Consider the following 22,386-nt stretch of genomic DNA (forward strand, 5'->3'; position numbering starts at 1 on the left):
CCGTGAAACCAGGGCAAATGTTAAATATTTACTCGGCGAAGCGCATTCTTGACTGAAAAGAATATTGAGAGGAACGGAGCTTCCATATCTAAATCTTAGCAACAAGCTACTGTTTATTTAGGTTGGGCCAGAAGTGGTCCGTAAAGTATAGGGTCACAAGTTATGAAATTAGACACTTGTAACAGTGTTACGACTTCAGATTTAATTTGAAGCGCTCTTAAATGCGAGTTTAACTCGATCCTCCACTTCGAGAACATTTTCTAATTCCGTTTCCGCATTTCAGGAAGGAACTATGCGTCTGAAGTCCATGGACGGACCACTGTCCATTCATAATGGCAACAGCAACGACATATTAAATTCCCCTAAGCGGATTAATACCATACAGAATAGCAACGTTACGAACTTCACTTCCAACCTCACCGCCACAACTGAGCACGTCACAGAATACGATGACATCAACGAGTTCACTGGTCGGACCGATGAGACACTGAATAACATCAATAGCAGCCAAGAAAAAGTGCAATGGTGCAACCCTTCTCAAAGGACGAAGAAGCGGGAGCTAACCAACAACGCCAACAACAGAAACCAGTTGCTCAATATCAACAACACACTGGCTGCTTCCTTAAGGACCACGAGGCACGGTACCGCCTCCTCCATCTACTCAGAGTCGTCGCCAGATGATAGTCTGCTAGACTTCGAAGGTATTGTTTTCTCTTATTACGAACAGTTCGCCGCCCTTTGTTCCCGGAAAATTATCCTGAATACCATTCATTGTTAAAGAAATTGGGGTCGGTTTCTACCAGCAGATGCTAAATTCACTTCCTCGTATTGATTTCTGTCAAAAATTAAAAAATCAAAATCTTTGTTAATTAAATTTCGGCGATACATCCCAGAAATTGCTTTTTCTGTTGATCAAACTGCGTATATTCGTTGCTATGACGACGAAATGACGTCATCAAAGTTTCTTTTAAACAGAACTAAATAATTTGCTGTATTATATCTTCTTGATTTCATTTCAAGTACAACAGATACCAATATTTGAAAATTGTTATATACATATATATTTTTTTAGCACTGGCTACGGTCAGCCCCCATAAATTAAGAATCCAGAATAAGAATCCAGCACTGTATATTAAAACCCAGTTTTATTTATACCACATTAAAGCACGTGTCTTTATTTATCTCTCCAAAATATTACGACACAGATTTTCAAAATAACTCTATTGCCATTTTTGTAAACCCTTACATTGCTAACATATTTCGAGAAAATTGGAATAACTGGGCAACATGGCATTGAAATTTCCAAAAATAAACTGGTTATAAAGCCTAAAAAGAACTTAATCAGAATGTATAAAATTATACAGGGTTTTTATTTGCAAAAACTAAGTTAGGTGTTACGCCTTAAAAATAGAACACTCTGTACCTACAGTTGAGAGTAATTTTAGCAAATGGTCCATAAAGACCTGTATAAGCTTAGTTCTAGATTTTTTTTACATTTCTAATTATTAATGACTAATGAGATAGTGACTCATCCTGTATATATACAAGTTTCATTAATTAAAATATGGTCAAATATTAAATGAAAAATTAAACTTTGAAAGCCTACGTCTTTCATATTTAGGCCCAATGATTCTTTAAATTATTTTTTCTTTGCTCTATAAACAATCCTTAACAACATGCCATAGAGTTTCTGAATCATTCTATATAGCGCGTACGCTTCTTGATATCTCATAAGATCTAAAATATAACTTTCCAATGTTAATATTTAAGTTTTTTTTTAATAAAACACCCTGTTTTTTTTTTTTTTAATAAATCATTATTAATATATTCCCGTAAATTATGGGAAAAGTGTTTGACGGTGCCTAATAAAACTTATTTAGCGTTAAAATTTTACACATAATTTATTTGAAATTGAAATGTAACACACTACATATTCTTTGGAATGGTTAGAAGATCAAAAGAATTTTTGTAAAGTTCCAAATGTCAATTGTTTTTAATAAAAATGCAAATATTTTGAAAACACCTGTTATGTTAGTTCTTTTTTTATTTTTCCACAAAGAATGAAATTTGTAAAAATATGTATGTAGGCTATTTATCTAGAAAAAATTAAGTTTGCTGCGTAACCTTTAAATGGAAAAATAGAAAGCAATAAAAAACCCGATCAAAGACAGCTAGGGATTTTTAAAGATTTTTCTTTGGTAGAATTTTTGTTTTGTCAGATTACGGTGGATTTCAAAATTTGAGTTGAAAATGCAAAATCCGTGGCTGCCTTTGATCATGTTTTTATTGCTCTCTCGGTAGATTTCAAATCTTAACTTATTTATAACGAGCGTTTCCGTCCGTCTGTCTGCCTGCCGTCTGTCCGGATTTTTACTAGGCTGAAAATCTGCGAAACTGCTGGACCGATTGGCCACTCACCCCTATGATGGAATGACGTCATCTCCAAAATTTACAGTAGTAAATATAACATAAAATTTTATTAAAACATTGTGGTTTATGAATCCGTGTTGAGTTTTTACTTCCATAAGAACATTCTGCAATTTAATATTGAGACTGCAAAACCGGAAAATCTTGAAATCTTGTAAACGTTTTAAGGCTATGGGAAGTATGGTAATTGTTAATAAGAATTTTTCCATTTATCCCTTATCAAAAATTAATAACGTTATCACAAAATTTTGCCAAATAAATGATATTTAAATTTGACAAAATGACATACTATTACACTTGCAGTTTACGAATCCGTGTTAAGTTTATCCTAGACTTCGTCTCATTTTAGCAGGTACTAGCCCCGCCCATCCGCCCTCTCTTTTCTTAGAAGGTATGTCATTTGTCAAAATCAGTTTTATCTTAACAGGTACTAGCCCCACCCACCCACCCTCTATTTTTTTAGAGGGTATCTCATTAGATCAGTCTTTTCATAGCAGGTACTAAGCCCACCCACCCACCCTCTCTTTTCTTACAGGGTATCTCATTTGCCAAAATCAGTGTTTTCTTGGCCGCTACTATTACTATTATTGTAGTAAGAATAAGTAAATAATCCTCTTTTCCCTCAAATTGATGACGCCAACGTAAAATTTTCTCCGGTTGTGATTTATCAAGGCATTATTTTTTACATTATCGAGGTTATCACAAAAAAAATGCAAAATAAAATATAGTCGAATTGAAAATATATTTTTTTTTTAATCATACAAATTGCCATATTTCAGTTGACAATTTTGGAAAAGTGTTAGTGATTTTCAATAAAATGGAGCCAAAAATAACGTCTGGGGGTTAAAGTCTACAAATAATACAATCTACAATAAATATCTTTATCTAATTTTTGAGGGTAGTTGAAAAATTATCAAAAATTTCATAGGGCGAGTAGGAACTGAACAATTGAGTTTTTGGAAAATTTGCCAAAAAATTTACAAAAAAATCTGAGAGATTGCCAAGATAAGACTGATTTTGGCAAATGACATACCCTCTAAGAAAATAAAGGGTGGGTGGGCGGGGTTAGTACTTGCCAAGATAACTAATTTTTCCAAATGGCATATCCTCTAAGAAAATAAAGGGCGGGTGGGCGGGGCTAGTATTTTCCAAGACAAGACAAGAGTGATTTTGCCAAATGGCATACGCTCTAAGAAAATAAAGGGTGGGTGGGCGGGGATAGAACTTGCTAAGATAAGGCTAATTTTTCCAATGACATACCCTCTTGATCATCAAAAATTTCATGGGAGGAGTATTGAAACATTGAGTTTTCGGAAACGTTGCCAAAAAAAAACGTCAAGATTTTTGAAATACTCGAATTTAAAAAAAAATAATCCTAAAAATTCCCACATTTCAATGGGCGACTCTGCAGAAATGAGAATGTGAAATGTGAATTTCGAAGGTGATGCTCAAAAAATGGTCCAAAATTTCTTAACACACGTATTGAAAAATTAAGCTTTTGCAAAAATGGTCTAAAAATCCACAAAAAGTTCCTGATTTGAAAAATTTGGGTTTTTTATGATTCCGAACCAAAATATTTGAAATATTCGGCCGGCACTTCGTATTTTAAAAAAAATCCTATAATTTCCAACATTTCAAAAGTACTCTTGAAAAGTGGTGAAGACGAAATGAAACCGAAAATAACTTCTGGGGATCGAGATCTACAAACAATAAATGACTTTGGCTAATTTTCAAGATGGTCGAAAAATGAGATGACGTCATCAAATTTTTGGTGATAATATAAAGGTCAGAAAAATTATAGTTAAGGTTTTACCATCTACATAATATTGTTAAAACATATCAAAAATTTCACAACTGTTAAATTAGTAATTTCTGAGTAATAAAAACGTCAGTGCAGCACAGTGAACAGTCAGACGGAGCGGGAGAACTACTTTTTCATATTCTAAGATTTACGGAACGTCGAGAAAACATGAAAGTACAATACATACTACCTAATACTGCAATAAAAAGAAATTTAAAGCAAAAATACAAATTAATATGTAGCGGCACAACTAGCAACAATAAACTTATGAAAAAATTAATAATCAAACATTTGTCTAATATCCTGTGCAATAAAAAGTGATGGTTAAATTTCTTGACAGTTACCTACAACTTTTTGAAACTTTACACCGAAGAAGCTGGATTCGTTGAACTGTACTTTTTTATAAAGATTTTACCCAAAAAATTCTGATGTAAAGTACCAACTCTTTTTCTACGACCATGTAACCAATAAAAAGATCTGTTAGAATCCGAAAAAAGAGGTTGGGATTGCCTTTAAAAAAAATCGTTGATGAAGTCACTGTGCAAAAACTGCTGGTAAAATAAATTTTAACCAGTCAAAAATCCAAAAATTTCATTTTAAAAATATGATAAATCAAATCTGTATGCTTTAAAGAACCGAAAACGAAAATCCCAACCGCTACAGTAATGTAAAAAACTGTTCATTTCCCCGAGTTTCGATTTGCTCGAAGTTTAAACGTAAATATAAAGGAATTTGGAATTTCCGCGGATCTGCGCACCGAAAAAGCCTTATAGAATTTGAATCGAATAGTTTTAATTAAACTTGGTGAAATTAATTTTCTGAAGTAATTTCAAATAATACATCTAAAACCGGCAGCGAGCAAATTCCTGCTTTTAATTTTACGAATTCAGGGAAACGATTATGAATGTTCGCGTCTGTAATTTCAATGTTGATCGTTCGTAAATTAATTGGAAATTGAGATTCAGCCTCAAGCAGGAAAAGAATTTTGAATAATGTATTAAGGAGGGAGTTCGGAAGCAAAAATTTATTCTCCGGATTCAGCGCCGCAGAATACTCACACCGAGACCGTATTACCCAAAATTTCAGCGAAAAGAGGGAACTGTGTGCGATTGTTCTAAAAATAATTGTTCCAATCTAAACTAATCGTTAAATTGCGGATTTTAAAGGAATCGTTGACCTCAATTGCGAAAATAATTTTGTTTGTTTAGTTTCTGCTGTGATGAGGGCAAGATCTGAGGAAAAATGTGGTGTAAAAACGAAATATTTATGTTGCACCAACTAGTTCTAGTTTTTATACAATTTTAAATAAATTTCATCGTATAATCTCATATAGGGTACGCAAATCAAATTAGTTTCTTGATAATAACAATAATAATAATTTATTAAGTTAGTTTAGTGCGTTAGGGCTGAGTGCGAAATAAACATCCGCAAGTAACAACAAGTAGTTTATCATAGTCCAAAGTCTACACAATGAAATTGCTGTTTATTGCATTTGAATTCTGCTGGTATAATTCTCTTCAACATGCCTCTGTGACAACTGCGATCAAATGCAATATTGTAGTCGTGTTCCCCATAACTTAAATTTCTACAGCACCCCATACACCAACTTCTCGTGTATTATACGCCCTGTCGTTATAACATAAATCAAAACTTGGCAGTTTCTCCTTGCGTCTCCACATTTTCCAATCATTTTCATATGAATGTCAACCAACATAAATTTAATTTTTCAATAAGCGCGCTGTCAGATTTAGCACAGATTTTTTGATTAAAAAATATAATGTAGTTAATCACCGCAGTTCAAATGTGGGCGTGTTGCAATCAAATAAACGGATTTGAACATATAAATCATAACTAAATTAAACGAATCGATTCGAGTTTGGAAGTTTAACGGAACGTTATTAAAGTTTTTGCGAAGTCTTATGATAGTTCGGAAGTTTGGTGGTGAGAACGCACATTTGCAACATCGGAGAAATAGTTCTTCTTTTTTTGGGGGGAAAATATCAGATTTCTCGTAATGTCGTTTTTATAAGATAACTAGGAGCATTAATTTTGGAATTGGAGAACATTATCTAAAATAACTCTCCTGTTGAGTTAATTACGAATAATTTATCCAGCCAGCATTGCTGCAGGAATGTAGTTATGTTGTCAATTAAATTACTTGTAGAAATGAATACATATGCTTAAATATCCAAAACTTCTTTTCTTGAATATATAAAAAAATAAAATAGTGGCAACAAGAAAAAATGTTACATATTTTGGGAGCTGTTTTATGTCGACGCATGCTGGTGAATATTTTAAGAATTTCCTGTATGGATATTTATTTTAAATTTAGAATTTTCGCTTATATGTGTCTATCCATAGTCTATCTTTGGACGCAAAAGTGAAACTGTTTTTGTTTTTACATGTAAATTTGGTTATTTTGGTTCTTCTTTCCCGGCGTAACGCATTAGGCTTTCCTTTCAGTTCTTTTTTTATTGCTGTATTATTCTTGTATATGAAACCTACCTAAGCTAAGGTACTTGTTTTTAACTTCTCAGTTATACCAAATATACAACAGACACACGATTTTCAAAAATGGTTTGATTACAAATGAAGCTAATTATATGCTTTGATAGTCTGCACAGTTTCACCCCGTGACAACACAATGGGAACAGAAAACACGTGTATTATTCTTAAGCACCAGATTAATGTACACAAACCCATAAATACATCAACGTAGTCACAAAGAGCGATTAATATGTCATACATACATATAAGCCCTTTCAGTGAGTTTTATTTCTAAAGAGTAGGTACCATACATTTCAAATAATTAGATGTCACACAACGTGTGTTTATATTTTTTCAAAAATTCTCTAAATTCCTTGTTGAGTTAAATGAACCCAATTTGAAAATGTTTGGAGCTCGAAATAAAGTCAACGTGGGGTCACATTACCAATTCTTGATAAAACCGGTTCTGTGTACTGTTATGTTAAGGTAATAGAATCACATGTGCAAAGAAGAAAAATGTAACAGTACTAGTTGTAGTTTGTATGCAAACTACCTAGTTCATAACGAAGACAATCAGACTGATTTTGGCAAATGACATGCCCCCTAAAAAACAGATGGCTTGTGGGCGGGGCAAGTATTTGCTATGATAAGACTGTCTTTGGCAAATGATATACTCTCTGAGAAAATAAAGGGTGGGTGGGCGGGGCTAGTATTTGATAAGATAAGACTGATTTTTGCACTACAAATTTTATAGCAAATACGTATAAGAAAAAAAGTTACAATTATTATTTTCCTTGACGTAACATTTTCCATCTTCGAAAAATTATAATTTTTTTGGATTTCTTGACTTAATCAGTAAAATAAATTGAGTCATTAATTTTTTTTTGCATTACCCCGTATAAGTAAATCGAAAAAATGTAATGCAAATGCAGTAATTTCAAAAGTATGCGGTACACTTTATTGATAAGATAAGCAAAATAAGAATGAAAAACGTTACTACAAACAAAACTCAGGCGGCAGCTCTTTGTGCAGGTGGCTGCCTGGCTGCAAGTCATAAATTATTGAGACGCCCGGAAGTGGCTAATTTACCATTTTGCACAATCTCGAGATAATATGTGTGAACAAACGGTTTGTCGAAAACGAAATCGTATAAACCGTCTTTGCACAAGTTCGGACATCGTAAAATATATTCACCAACGGGAATAGTGGTATCTGAACAATATGCATAGTGTCTAAAATTCTTAATAAACCTCAATTGAACAAAATATTCTAAATGCTATTGTTATCATTCTTACCTTATCATTATTTTATTGTTATAAAGACGAGCGTATTTTCACATTTTCGAGAAATCCTGTATATAAGCAAACCTAAAACATATGAATGCAGTGATACATTACAAGTGTAGACTGAAATGATCATATTTTACACATTTTAGGTAGGATTTATTCGGCAAAATTTTAAGATGACGTAATCAATTTTTTGGGGCTGATAAACAGATACATTTTGATTAAAAAGTTACCATGCTTACAATAACTTCAAACCCATTTCCGATCAACAATTTTGAAGTGACGTCATCACATTCTTGGTGGGGATGATTAGACAAATTTTGATTAGCGTTTTATCATCTACATGATATTCCTAATATAAATACAAAATTTAACTAATAAAAATCACGCACAGCAGACAGACAGACAGACAGACGGATAAACAAACGAACAGACAGGCGGACAGACAGACAAACAAACAAACAGACAAACAGACAGACAGACGGAAACGGGAGACCTATTTCTTCGTATCTAGGGTTCATTAAAGGCCGAGAAAACGTAAAAGTAGAGTAGAGAGTAGAATGAATCTTCAAAAAAACGAAAAAACAAAGATTCTTAGTTCAAAAATTAAAAAGTTCATGTAGGATTCGAACCTAGGACCTCCGCTTATTGTTCCAATTACTGTGATGCCATAACCACCTGGGAAGTAGTGTAATAGGATCGTCCATCAGGTCACTGGCTACTTTTATATTTTTTGGACCTGAGAGTTTGAAAAGTACTTTCGTTTCTGTCTGTATGTCTATTTGTCTGTATTGATTTTTATTATACAGATAATTTCTGTTATCATGTCGATGGTAAAAGCTAACCAAAATTCATGATCATCCCCACCAACAATTTTATGTAGTCAGCTCAACATTTTGCGCAATACAAGATGTTTAAATTTTATAAAATAATGTATTCGTGTACTTGTGGTTCATGAGTCTACCTTGATTTTGTTAATTATTATTATAATTGCTATTGTTTAATTTTTCCTGTACTTTAGGTATGTAAGTATGTACATAATACTTTGCAAATGAAAGGCCCAGGTTCGAAGTCGATTTCCAAGCATTTCCAATTCTTTTTTTATATTGATTAAATCAAGAGCAGTTCACTCGATTTTCTCGAAAATATAACAATATAGTAATATCACGCCCGCCTATATTTACTGATAATAAAGTAGTAATAATGATCATAATAACAGCAGCTCACCCAACATATATAATATTCGGACCGTTTTGTTCCATTATAGTTTAATTAATTAATTAGTCCTCTTCTTTCTTTTGAAGTAACAAAAACTTTCAAATTTCATTTTGTTTTCACACAAATGCATTCTTTGATCTGCCGCTGCTGATGCTGGTTATCTCTTCGTGCTTAATAGTCGAATTCTTTCGAATTATAAACATAAAAAGTCGAGTTAGGCGTGTACTGAAAATACATATTTTTCGTTGCTTATCTTCTGCTTTACTAATTTGGAAGTAATTCATATTGTCCGCACTTGTGCGGACTGCGGTCCTTTGGAATTTGCTTCCTTCCCCCGCACCAGAGAGGCTGCTTGGGTGTTATTTACGCCGCTGGATAGCATGTTTTTTTACCTGTACTTTAAATTTTAACATCCGGTGATGTCTTTATTTTCAGCTGTAGGAGTTATCATAAAAAATAACTTTGGTTCTGTTTTTTTTTTATAAAATCGCTACACGTCTAATGAGTCATTTTTTCAACACAGAAGCAAATTTGTTGTGTAATCTTTCATAGAGAAAATTTGTGGGTTGTAAAGTAGAAATTTAAACGATATATTTTTTAATATACATAGTTACAATATCCATTATTAGCTTCAAACAAATTCAAATGTTCAATTATAAAACACAAAATGCATGAAAACGTAAAAACGCCCATAAACGTAAAGCGGACATCTAACATTTATAGAAAACTTGGCCCTGGTTGGTCAATTCAAGTCATTTTGAACTAATGACTCTTCTTCAATGTGGTTGCGATGTTACTCTGACGTCAGCATCATGGTATTGGCTTGTTGTTTATAGGCACAAATGCTATTTTCAAAAATTAAAACACAGTAGCAGCAGCATTTATTAAAAATCTTTCATAAATTTTTACTGTATCATAAATGCCATATAATGGAAACATAAATACAGAAAAATATAAATCTAATAAAAAAAAAATGCACATAATATTTATATTACGGCTATTTACTTATTTATGTATAAATAAAAGAGATATTCTTTCCGTGAGATCCCACACACCTGTAAATACACTAAACCTCAAAAAAATGGCCACTGAAATATTTCACTCCTGTCACTTTCTTAAATTAAAATTAATTATGTGTTTATTTGACTCTTTTTTAGCCAATTTGTGCATGCTATGTCAACAGCGAAGAGTTATTTAATAAAATAACAATAGTTTTATTAAGAGTACATATTTCAAAGTGGTCGATTTTTTTGCCGGTCAGTATATATTTATTTGAGTTTAACTGTTGACCCTAATTGTACATGATTTTTCTATAAAAATTGCTTTTACTTTTAATGAACGTGATATACTTGCTTTACTCTGTTTCTTTTTATGATGCGAATGACTAACTTCAACTTGACCCTTGTTGTATAATACCATCTCACGTTTCCGTCTGTCTGTCAGCTGTTGAAATTGTTGAGATAACCTTTGAAGCTATGGTGAAATTATAAATTATTTTAATAACTTCAATTGGTGATAAAACGCTAACTAGAATTTGTCTCATCGCCCATTTTAGAAATTTGATGGTCTTCCAAAAATTATATAATTTTTAAAATGAAAATTAAAAAATGCCCAAAATGCTTATAATTTTTTATCCACCACTGTTTTTAACTCTCCGCATTTAGGTTTTGGAAAAAACTCAGAAGTGTACAAAAATATTAAAGTTTTTGTTTCAGACATTAATACAAGATAAATTTATTCTATGAGCCTTTAGATTCTGTAATAAGTCCCATTACCGCAAGGACAAACATAATAACATAACAACAATAATCCTGAAAATAAATTTTAATAATCTTTTAGGATGACGTCATCAACTGTCCGGAAAGGATGAATAAACGAATTTCAGTAAATGTTTTGTAATTCCATTTGTTAATGCTCTTGGAACATTTCCAAGACATCCATTGTGTAATCACTGAGATAAATCATAAAATTCTGGAGTTATCTTTTACATACTTTAAAAAAATATATATTGCACCATTTTGCATGTCATTAATTGTAACTTTTATCACGAATCAGAACCATTACTAATCATCAAAAGTATTATTGTGAGATGTAGTTGACGAATTGCTGATTTCTATTTCCTCGACGCTTTGAAGCTCCTTGAATGTGAAAAAGTAGGTCCCCGTTTCAATCTGTCTGCCATCTATCATCTGTTGATGATTTTATTAGATAAACTGCTAGACAAATTGTTGTGAAATTTCAGATTTGTTTAAGAATATAAATACAACAAATAGTAAAACGTTCACCAAAATTTGTCTCTATTTATCTCCACAAAAATTTTGATGACGTCTTCTCAAATTTTTGCTGAGTAAATTTTCTTTAAAATCTACAAAATATTATATACATAATTTTTATTTTACAGAAGAATTTGTCGTTTTGTTGAGAAATTAGTGGGCGTTTCATGTAACAAAAGATCTTGTACATTAATAATCTTTAAGAATCTCTCAAAAAAGATTTAAGCAAGTTTATTGCTTACATAGAATTCAAAAAGCGACCAATTTATTTTGTGTGTCGGTTTAGTTTTTAGAACAGAAAAAATCGCTCCCCTTATCTATTTATATCCTATGAAAGCAGTGTGTTCATTCAAAAAAAAGTCTCATTTTAGGTTTCTACACACCGAAATTGGGCATCAACTTCATTTATTCAAATTACCTGACCCAAAATGCAAACAGGTTTTTTTCTCCACAACGAGCCAGCTAAACCCCCGGTTTACATATTTTACGTATTTTTCGCATTTCGCGCACTTAATTTCCCTCCCACTTGTAAAACATGACAACGACGAGCTGTTAGCTGCCGGAAGACAAATCAACTTCAACTCGTCGCGCTCTTGAAATATCCGAGATTAATTATCTGTTGCACGTCAGATCGCTGGCATTCCAGCCCTCTCTAAACTAAAATTTCATTTCAGACGTCCATCAGAACGTCTCATCAGCCGACACATCTCCCCAGGATGAGGATCGCGGTTTCGATATTTCCGATTCCGACTCTTCAGAAGAAAGCAACTTGAGCAACCGCGGCACCGCCACCCTCCAGCGCAGGGGCATCGTGAACCCGAACTACCCCGGCTTCCAGCACCTCGCCCACACACTCGATTACAGCATTAAAGCCTCGTCGGATACCGATTTCACAGACGACGACTTCGAATGCGAATCATTAAACACCGCCAAAACCGACGTGAATAACATCAACAACAACAATGTGGAGGACACGGATTATCAAATCGACCACATTGACAGCGTTAACAGGTTAGCTGAAGGAGAAATGAGACTTAGTCGGTGAATAGAATGTTAATCAGAACCTTGTCTCTAGCAAGTTGTCACGATTAAACATTCCAATTCTTATATTTTCCAGGTTAGATAGCGTCGAGAACATCCAGAAGGTCTTCTACGACAAGCCCGTGTTCAACATCCACGAAGAATGCAAAAGCGACTCGGACACCAGCGGAAACTCGAATCAGACGAGCGACGAAGACACGGAAATCAGCGTGGTAAGGACAGTAGAACTCAATATCAAAGCTGAGGAAGAAGCGGTGAAAAACATCGAAACGCAGAGAGAGAACATCATCGGCGATTTCGAGAAGGAAGTCGAACAGGAATTCGGAAGGATCTCGTTGGAAAACCAATGCAACCTTAAACCGGAAAACGTGTTCGAACTGCCTAATCTGGAAAAAGCTGTTGTACAAGTGCTGGAGGACACCATCGAGAAGCTAAACGAATCGATCAGTGCGCAATCTCCTGTCAAATACAACATCAAACCGAACGTGGAGGAACATCTAAATCAACTGTCTTCGTCGAAATTAGAGCCGCAACCGGTAATTCTTGACGACACGGCAACCGTGAAAACTCCGACTATGCCTTTACTGGAGAATCTCGAGAGCAAGAGCCCCGTCATCATGAAGAGCAAAGTCTCGGACGCGTTCTTGTCGGGCGCTCAGGAGTTAATTCCGGTCGTTAAGGAAAACATGTTCGACTGCGACTTCAAGCACAGTAAGCTCCAGAAGCTCGAGCGGAAAGACTCCAACCGAGAGCTGGAGGAGATAGAGTGCCAGATCAAGAAGCTAAAATCTGCCTCTAAATGCCAAATTCGGATCGAGGATGTGGAGAAGTACAACAAGGAAGCCATCACCAAGGACTACAAGGAGAAGGACGAAGACAGTGCCGTGCCGCGGAAAAAGGAAAAAATCGATTATTACGTGAAAAAAAGAAAAGACTATAATCAACAGTTTGGTAGTTTGATAACGTTCCCTCGACGTGAGTTCGGTGGCAGGAGTCGGGACGCCCTGAATAGGCGATCGGTTCCGATGGCGAGGGAGAAAAAAAGGACATCGCCGGAAGTTTTAGGTAAGGGTTAATTATGATGATATGCACGAATTAACGGCGTGAAAATAATGTTAGCGTGATGACTGCGTGGTTAAGGTTTGTCTCAGTGGAGTGGGATAATATGTTGTAATGTGTCACAGTGGTCACGTTCTTCATTAATAAGTTCTAATCTACCCCTGTTGCATGCTGCGAATGTTGCCGTGTAATGTTGCAACCCACATGTTAAATTACTGGTTGGGAAAATGCTCCGACAATAAACTTCATGCTGGTTTAGTTGTAAGGAGAATTTATTTGCTGGAAATTTCTGTTTATTCTGGAGGTTTTTCGTTATTTTAGCCATCGACCGCATTTCGGCGCGCTAGTTCAACAAAATACACACAAGTAAACAAATAAAAGTAAACTATCCAACACTCCAACTGAACACTTCTATCTCTACTTGAAAATAAATATGTTGGTGTTAAAAAATAAGTTTGTTATGCAACCAGTAAAACACGCTGCTAACGCATATAAGTTTATTAATTTCTATTAAAATGTGATGTATATTAAACACCGCATAAAATATTTTTAAATCTCATTGAAAACCACGGCACGTGCTTTCAGTTAGACATCCTTGTTGTTTTCTTGTTTGTTATGATTTACAAATTTTTCCTGGAGGTAATTTTGTTTTCAAAAAAACATAGAATCTCCTTTTGTGTGGATTTTCGTGATGTGATGTGATGTAAATAATAAAATCTCGCTTGGTTTCTCTCTGGCTCTAGTGGAAATAACGTTGTCGTAGGTACCACGTAATATGACCAACTTTTAATGGAAAATTATCATCAAATATTATTGATTTGGTCCAGAAACTCTACTCTGCTTTCAGATTAACAGGTCTTAATCTTGTCGTCATGCATATGTGCATATATTTGTTCAAGGGGAATGATCCCGTGGAATGCCACCATGATGTGCTTTGGAGGCATCCTTTACTTTGTCCTTAAACCACTACATTGTCAAACTTCCAACATTTTAGGGCGGCTGTTCTTCTCCTTCTTTGGCGCCTTTAATACGTCATATGCTGCTCATACTATTTCTTCTTCTCCAATCTGACTATCGTCCTAAATTTTTTCATCCCGACTTTTAATAATTAAAACACTTTGTTAGGTTGAGGTTTCATTCGTCGCTTTTTTATTGCCATTCGACAATTTCTTGTGTTAAAATCCACACTAAATTATTTTAGATGCGTTTAGGACAATTTTCAGTTTCTCTGTACATTTAGTGTTCTTCCTTGTGTATAATTTTCACCATCCTCACTTGGTTTTCGTTTATACATATGTTGTGTTTAAATACAGGTTTACAAATGAGTTATGTTTTGACCTTTTTTCAACTTTCGATGTATCTAAATTTCCGTTTCAAACTGAATTTTTCGAAAAACTTTTTTTGGAGACTACCCACAATTTTATTTTTCGAATCAGCTCGTCGAGAACTATTTCAAAGGTTTTTTTGAAGATTTTTAGGCAACTTTTCAAAAACCTCACTTTTTCAATACCCTCTCCTCTGCATGAAGTTTTTGGTCGTTTGTCAAAATTTCGAAATATTTAAAAAATTTAATTACCAAATCGAAATTTCCAAAATTTTTGTTGGGGGAGACCATTAACCATTTGTTTTTGGTATTGTCTTATTCGCAGTCTATTAATACTTAAAAATTTTCAAATTAGCTCTTTGAGATTCATCTCAAAGAAAGTTTTGAGGACTTTTAAGTGTTAATAGTCCACGAATAAGAGATTTCAATTTTTCAATAACTTCCGCCCCGTATGATTTTTTTGAAACCGTTTCCCGAAATTTCAAAATAATAAAAAAAAATATTTTCAATTCGAAGTTTTCAACCTTTAACAATTTATGTTTTTCGAATCAGCGTGTCAATTTTTATATCCGCAAATGTTTTAAGGTTAGTTATTTAGGCAACTTTCCAAAAATTCTAATTTTCCAATAACCCTCGGTACGAATTTTTTGACTCTATTTTCGAGCTTTCAAGAATTTTAAAAAATTCATTCTCAGACGAAATTTTTCGAAAATCTTGTTTATAGACCTTTAACACTTTATATTTTTTGTCAAATCAGCTCCTCGAGATCTATCTCAAAGAATGTTTTGAGAATTTTTAGGCAACTTTTCAACAATTTCAGTTCGCCAATAACTTCCCCTGCATGAATCTTTTGACCATTTTCCGAAATTTCCAGATATTAAAAAACAATAATTTTTATGTCGAAGTTTCCGAAATTTTTGTTCGGAGATCATTAACAATTTATGTTTTTCAAATCAGCGTGTCGAGTTTTATATCCTCGGTTTTAGGAATTTTTAAGCAACTTTTCAAAAATTCAAGTTTTTCAATAGGTCCGATAGGTTTTTTGACACTTTTGAGCTTTTGAGATATTTCAAAAATCCATTTTCAAACCGAATCAGCTCTTTGAGGATTTTCAACCGACTTTTTAACAATTTCAACTTTTCAGTAACCTCCCCTCCGTATGAATTTTTATACCGTTTCCCGAAATTTGAAAATATTAAAAAATAATAATTTTCAAATCGACATTTTCGAATTTTTTGTTCAGGGACTATTAACAATTTGTTTTAAGGATTTTTAGTGAACTTTCCAAAAATTCCAATTTTCCAACAAGCCCCGCTACAAATTTTTTACCTTTTTTTCGAGCTTTTTTTCGAGCTTTTAAAAAATTCATTTTCAAGCCGTATTTTTCGGAAATCTTGTTAATAGACTTTATATTATTTGCCAAATCAGCTCTTCGAGGTCTATCTCAAACAATGTTTTGCTGATTTTTAGGCAACTTTCTAACAATTCCAATTCGCCAATAACCTACTCTCTTTATGAATTTTTTTACTATTTCTCGAAATTTCGAAATATATATATAAAAAATAGTTTTTATACACAAGTTATCAAAATTTTTGTTTGGGGACCATTAAAAATTTATGTTTTTCGAATCAGCCTGTCGAATGTTTTAAGGATTTTCAGGCAGCTTTTAAAAAAATTCCAATTTTCTAATAACCGCCGGGACGAATTTTTTTACTTTTTTCGAGATTTCGATATATTTAACAAATTTAATTTTCAAATCGAAGTTTTCGAAAATCTTGCTTGGACCAATAATACTTTATGTTTTTCGCATTAGCTCGTTCAGATCTCTATCCTCAATTTTTTTGAGGATTTTTCGACAAATTTTCAAAAACCCCATTTTTTCGGCACCCCCAGTATGTTTTTTTTTTTAACTTTTTTCAATACCTTGATCAGGGATCACACTAATATGTTTTTCGAATCAGCTCGTCGAGGTCGATACAGCAAAATTTTTTACCATTTTGAGGCAAATTTTCAAAATCTCCATTTTTAAATAAGTGGTATGAATTTTTTTATCTTTTTCGGCTTTGGAGATAATTAAAAATTTCACTAGTAAACTGAATTTTTCGAAAATCTTGCTCAGGGCCATTAACAACTGAAATGTATATCCTAGAAATTTTTAACGATTTTTAGAAAACTTTTCAAAAGTCCCAATTTTTCATATCCTCTCCTCCGAATAAATTTTTTACCACTTCTCGAAATTTCGAAATATTTAAGAACGCCATTTTCAAATTGAAATTTTCAAAGATCTTGGACCGAGATGATTGACACTATGTTTTTCGAATCACTTCGTTGAGATCCCCAAATTTTTTAAGGATTTTTAGGCTACTTACCAAAAATTCCAATTTTCCAATAACCCCAGTATGAATTTTTTTTACCGTGTTTCGAGTATTTAAAAAGTTCAGTTTCAAAGTGAATTTTTCGAAAATCTTATTCGGAGACCATTGACACATTTTTCAATCAGCTCTTTGAGATCCATCTCAAAAAATGTTTTGAGAATTTTTACGCAACTTTTCAACAATTTCATTGTATCAAATTTTTGTTCGGTGATCATTAACAATTTATGTTTTTAGAATCACCGTGTCGAATGTTTTAAGGCTTTCAGGCAACTTTTAAAAAATTCCAATTTTCTAATAATTCCCGGTACGAATTTTATGACCTTTTGAGGGAACTTTTCAAAAATTTCCATTTTTAAATAGTATGAATTTTTTTATCGCTTTTCGAGCTTTGGAGATGATTACAAAAATTCACTTTTAAACAGAATTTTTCGAAAATCTTGAACCAGGATCATTGACACTTTGTTTTTCAAATCCCCTCATGGAGATTTTTTAAGGATTTTAAGGCAAGGTTTCAAAAAGCACAATTTTCAGTACCTACCTCTCGGTATGAATTTTTTTAACTTTTTTAAGATTTTGAGTACGTATTTGAAAAATTCGTTTACAAAGCGAATTTTTCGAAAATCTTAATTCACTGAATGAACCGCACGTTATGTTTTTGGAAGTAGCGTCGAGATCGATGTAGAAGAAATTTTTTAGCATTTTCTATGAATCATTCAAACACTTTGTTTGAAACAGTTTTGGGAGCCTCTAGTGTTTTTGTTTTTTTAATATGAAAACTCTTTAAAACCTTTGACATTTTCTGTTTTTGAAGGAATTTAACAATCTTGGGACACGAATGTTTTTTAGGCATCTGGAGGTGTCTTTTTTTTAAGAACATGAAAACCGACAGCCTTTGGAACTTTCTCGACTCTAACACTCCTAACCCTCTCTTGGCGTCTCTCTGGATTAGGCATCACATCTTTTTTGAGCAAATCTTCGTAACAAAATTTAAAAATATATGTTTTAAAATAGTTACGCAATGTCCAGCTAAGATTATAATAAATTTAAGGCAGAAAGCTAGAATTTTTTGCGACTTTTTTCAATAAGATCTGATTTTATCACGAACTAAAAGTTGAATATAATTTGAACATTACTTGCATTGGGTTATTATCGCCATATAATATTACCCATTTCAAAATAATGGTTACCAATAAAAGTTTTATACAATACAGTTCTATGACGCGAATATTACACTATCATTAAAAAATTGCATGCTTTTATTTAATTCTGTGCCAAAATATAAAACTGTGATAGTTATGTGATATTCATCTTATTCATTACACTTTGAACATCGTGGTTATAAAGAATTCAACGTATCATTAAATCTGGCGTTTACCATATGACTATACCGCTACCAGTAAGCGACACTCTCGTTAAATAAAATCTCCGACAGGTGGTGGTAGTTACTCCGAAAATGACAACAATAAATTTTACTTTCTTGCTACGAATTACAAATTACACTAAAACAAACCTGAATCATGCTTATCATATCATGTTTCTCAACCACTTAATCATACTTTTATTCATTTTGTTCCCCCACTAAATCCAGATTTCGCACATTTCCATTCCAGGTAGTTTCGACGTATACAACATCGAAACAGCAATGCCAAAAATCGACTTAGAAGCCATCGAATCCCATCTCCGCGCCGCTAGGGAAGAGGAAAGAAGGGTGAGTTTGTCTAAACTGTAAAAACTCCTAAATATTTAAGCGATGTTATCAATGTCCAACTGTCCCCAATATTCATCCTGCATGTATGTACATACTCAGGACCGGCTTCAATCAGAAAAAAAATCGTGCAGTTTTTTGAGGAGACGGTAACAAAAATAATACGTTTACTGAATTACTAGGTACTAAATTTTATTAAAAAATAATACAAATAATTATTACGATACAGCTATATTTTTAGAAACAGTCATATATTGTGGAAAACCCAACCTTTTTTCCGTATTTATTTATTCCTCAATCAAATCGAAAGTTAATCTAGATGATGCAGTTAAAGTTGAGATTTTTTTTAACTAACAGCTCAGGGTTTTTACATATTGAAATTTTACAAACGTCCTATTATGTATTAAACTAGTGCCTCATTTAGGCTAAAATCAAAGGTGTTAACAGAATTTTATGTAAGGATTTCCGTAATCAGGAAATCAGAATGAAATAAACTTGGATTTTTTCGAATATAAAAAATCTGATTTTGACAGTAAGTGTTTAACCACAAGAGCGAAGAAGTTCAAAGCCGACCCTGATGCAGATATGTGTCAGAAACACCATCTAATGATCTGTTCAGAGAACATGCTGCCATAAGCAGGAACGCACATGTGTTGATTCACATCTCCTACACCAATAAACCGTCTAATGTACCCGTGACTGCATGAGCCTAATGGGCAGGATACATACAGCCGAAATTGGTTCACGCGTATTCGTTTAGTCTAATTTATTTTGCGAACTGATGTCACTAAATTAAAATTGAAATATCTCGTAGTTGGAATTTTTCGCAACCAATCGATGTATTGTGAATTCCCTGTTTGTGTTTCGTGATGGAGTTCCCGAGGCCCTACAGGAGCAGGGTAAGGCTGAAATATTCGAGCTCTGTTATTTTAACAATTAATCGATTTGCTACATTTCACATTTCGCTCCACATTTTCACCCTGTCAAAACTTATGATTCCTAAATCGTAAATAAACACTCGCTGTTATTAGCTTATCGTTCGATAACAGGTGCTAAATACACAAATTTCGTAATCTGCAGCACGTTATATCGTAAATTTGTCCGCTTTTAATGTTAATGTTGTGATACTTTGCCATATTTTCTAAATCGTTCATGGTGGCAGTAATTTCCTTCTTCCAACTGTTACAATTTTGGGGCGCGTGTGGTTTAATAATTCGGTTCAAACATGATGGATGAATATGTTATTGAAAGAAAAGATCCATTGTATGTACATTTGGCGGTGGCACCTATGGCACACGACATTTTGTTAAAGGTAATTATGTAAATAGGTTGTGGCGTTTCAATTTCATTAATATTTAATTCGCAACGGGGTTTGTAGTTAGTTACTTTTCGTGTCTAGAAATAAAACGCAGTGTTTCTATACACTTGTGTGTATCATAAATACCTTAGTACATATCATAGATTAAAACCGATAATTGACAGTTGTCAATTATCGGTTTCCACAAGATCCACAATTGTGTCAGTTGACGAGACACAATTGTGGATCTTCTTCACGACTTACGTAACGACCAGTGTGACTGATGTAAGTTTAACCACGTTCATTCACAAATGTGTGTTTTCCAAAAGTTGCTAACAAAAAGATAAACACGCACCGTCGGCCTTGTAGAAGTCATAATGAGTACTTACTTCATGTAAATTACGAGATTTACACAATTTAAGCAATTAAACTGTCAGCAACATTTTTTAAATTCTTGGAATAGTGTTTTTAATAGTCCGATAATAGTGTGTTATTACCGTTTTTACAAACTATATGTCAGCTTGGAGACCTACAATTTATATCAACCTTCATCACATTCATTTCTTTTTAAAATGCCAAAACGTTGAAGATGTTGATGTACGTAACTGATAATTCAATCCGCGAGCTTTACGCCTTTTCATGTACATTTCGCTCACTACACGAGCCGTGCTTATTAATATGCGAGCATTTGACAGGTCGCCTGATTTAACATATGCTGCTTTGTGTACACCATCTGTAAGTCGTTCACTTCCCTCGCTCCACAAAGAGTTGTTACCCAGTCATTTTTATTACAGTTTTTAAAATAGAGAAAAGTGTGAGATTTTGTTGACACACAATTCGACAAAATTAACATTAACGGAAAAAATTATCACTACCAAAGCACAAACTTAAAACATATTTTTTTTGTCCAAATATACTCGACTTACATGACAACATGTTTGCGGACATTGTTAATATGGAAGTTTGGCACCGTAGTGACTTCAAAATGTTGCCATCTTATTACAGTTCCGTTCCACTATTGAGTTCTTAAATATAAAATCAGTGTAGAATTGTGCCGCGGGGACACCGGAAAATTTCCCGGTGGACCCGAAGCAGTCTACTTCTTTTTTTTTACATAATTATTTACATTTTTCACATATACAGGATGTTACAATTACAAATGCAATAAATATTCCTAAAAATATAACAGATGCATAAAAAACGGTATAAGAGCATCTTTTTACTTTCAGAGCGTCAACTCAGTACGAAACATAGATCGTCTGCTTCCGTCTGTCTGCTTGTCTGTCTATCTGCCGTTTGTCCCGATTTTCATTAGACAGATAATTTTCGAAAATATTGAACCAATTGTCAAATTTTACATGTGTATTACGAAATTAGTGTAGATGATAAAACGCTAATCAAAATTTGGCTAGTCATCCTTACCAACAATTTGTTGACGTCATCTCCAAAATTTAAAGTAGTAAATATTATTTAAATTATATAAAATAAAATACTCCTGCACATGCGGTTTATCAACCCCTGTTGAATTTTTATCCTAGACATCCATATTTTAGGGGCAAAAAAATCAAAATCGCAACATCTTGCAATTTAACTTTGAAACTGGAAAACCGAATATCCTGAAATTTTGCTTCGTTTATGCCCTTCTAAAACAACAATGGCATCATTTTACAATTTTTCCGAATAATGTTCTTTAATTTATATTTACCAAATACAAATTTTGGTGATTCCAAAAGCATTGTTTGTTATTTCAAATAGAATTCTGACCTGAATGACTCGGGTTTATGGATTGGATTATCAAACGGTACGTTTAACCCCACATTTTTTTTATTTATTTATTTATTTAAGCTCTTTTATCTGTTTTTTGATCAATTTTAAGATACTGTATAATTTTTTTTAAGCAACGATTGCAATTTTGACGGTTTTTATTGCTTTTTTATAAAATGAAAAAAGTCAATTTTTGTCGTAAAGTTTTTTTAATCCATTTTTCTTAAAATTTTTACCATGATTCCAGTGGATCCATATAGAAACCGGCGACTTTGAAATTTTTATAAAAAAAAAACAAAAACACTTCAACATCAAAATTGGCCTGCGTT

General features: G+C 33.3%; 1 protein-coding gene across 1 annotated transcript in view; it reads left to right on the forward strand.

Annotated features, from left to right (window-relative positions):
* LOC135122889 (uncharacterized protein PF3D7_1120600) overlaps positions 1-22,386 on the forward strand; it is a 277,829-nt gene that overhangs the window by 226,793 nt on the left and 28,650 nt on the right. The window contains exons 4-7 of the mRNA XM_064047371.1: positions 284-701; positions 12,167-12,503; positions 12,610-13,598; positions 18,902-18,999. Coding sequence (XP_063903441.1) covers positions 284-701; positions 12,167-12,503; positions 12,610-13,598; positions 18,902-18,999 — 1,842 coding nt within the window. The remainder of the gene's footprint in view (positions 1-283; positions 702-12,166; positions 12,504-12,609; positions 13,599-18,901; positions 19,000-22,386) is intronic.

This window comes from Zophobas morio, unplaced genomic scaffold (assembly GCF_036711695.1).
Source record: "Zophobas morio isolate AGI-343-1 ecotype UQ-CSIRO unplaced genomic scaffold, CSIRO_AGI_Zmor_V1 ptg000005l, whole genome shotgun sequence".
Classification (NCBI taxonomy): Eukaryota; Metazoa; Arthropoda; class Insecta; order Coleoptera; family Tenebrionidae; genus Zophobas; species Zophobas morio.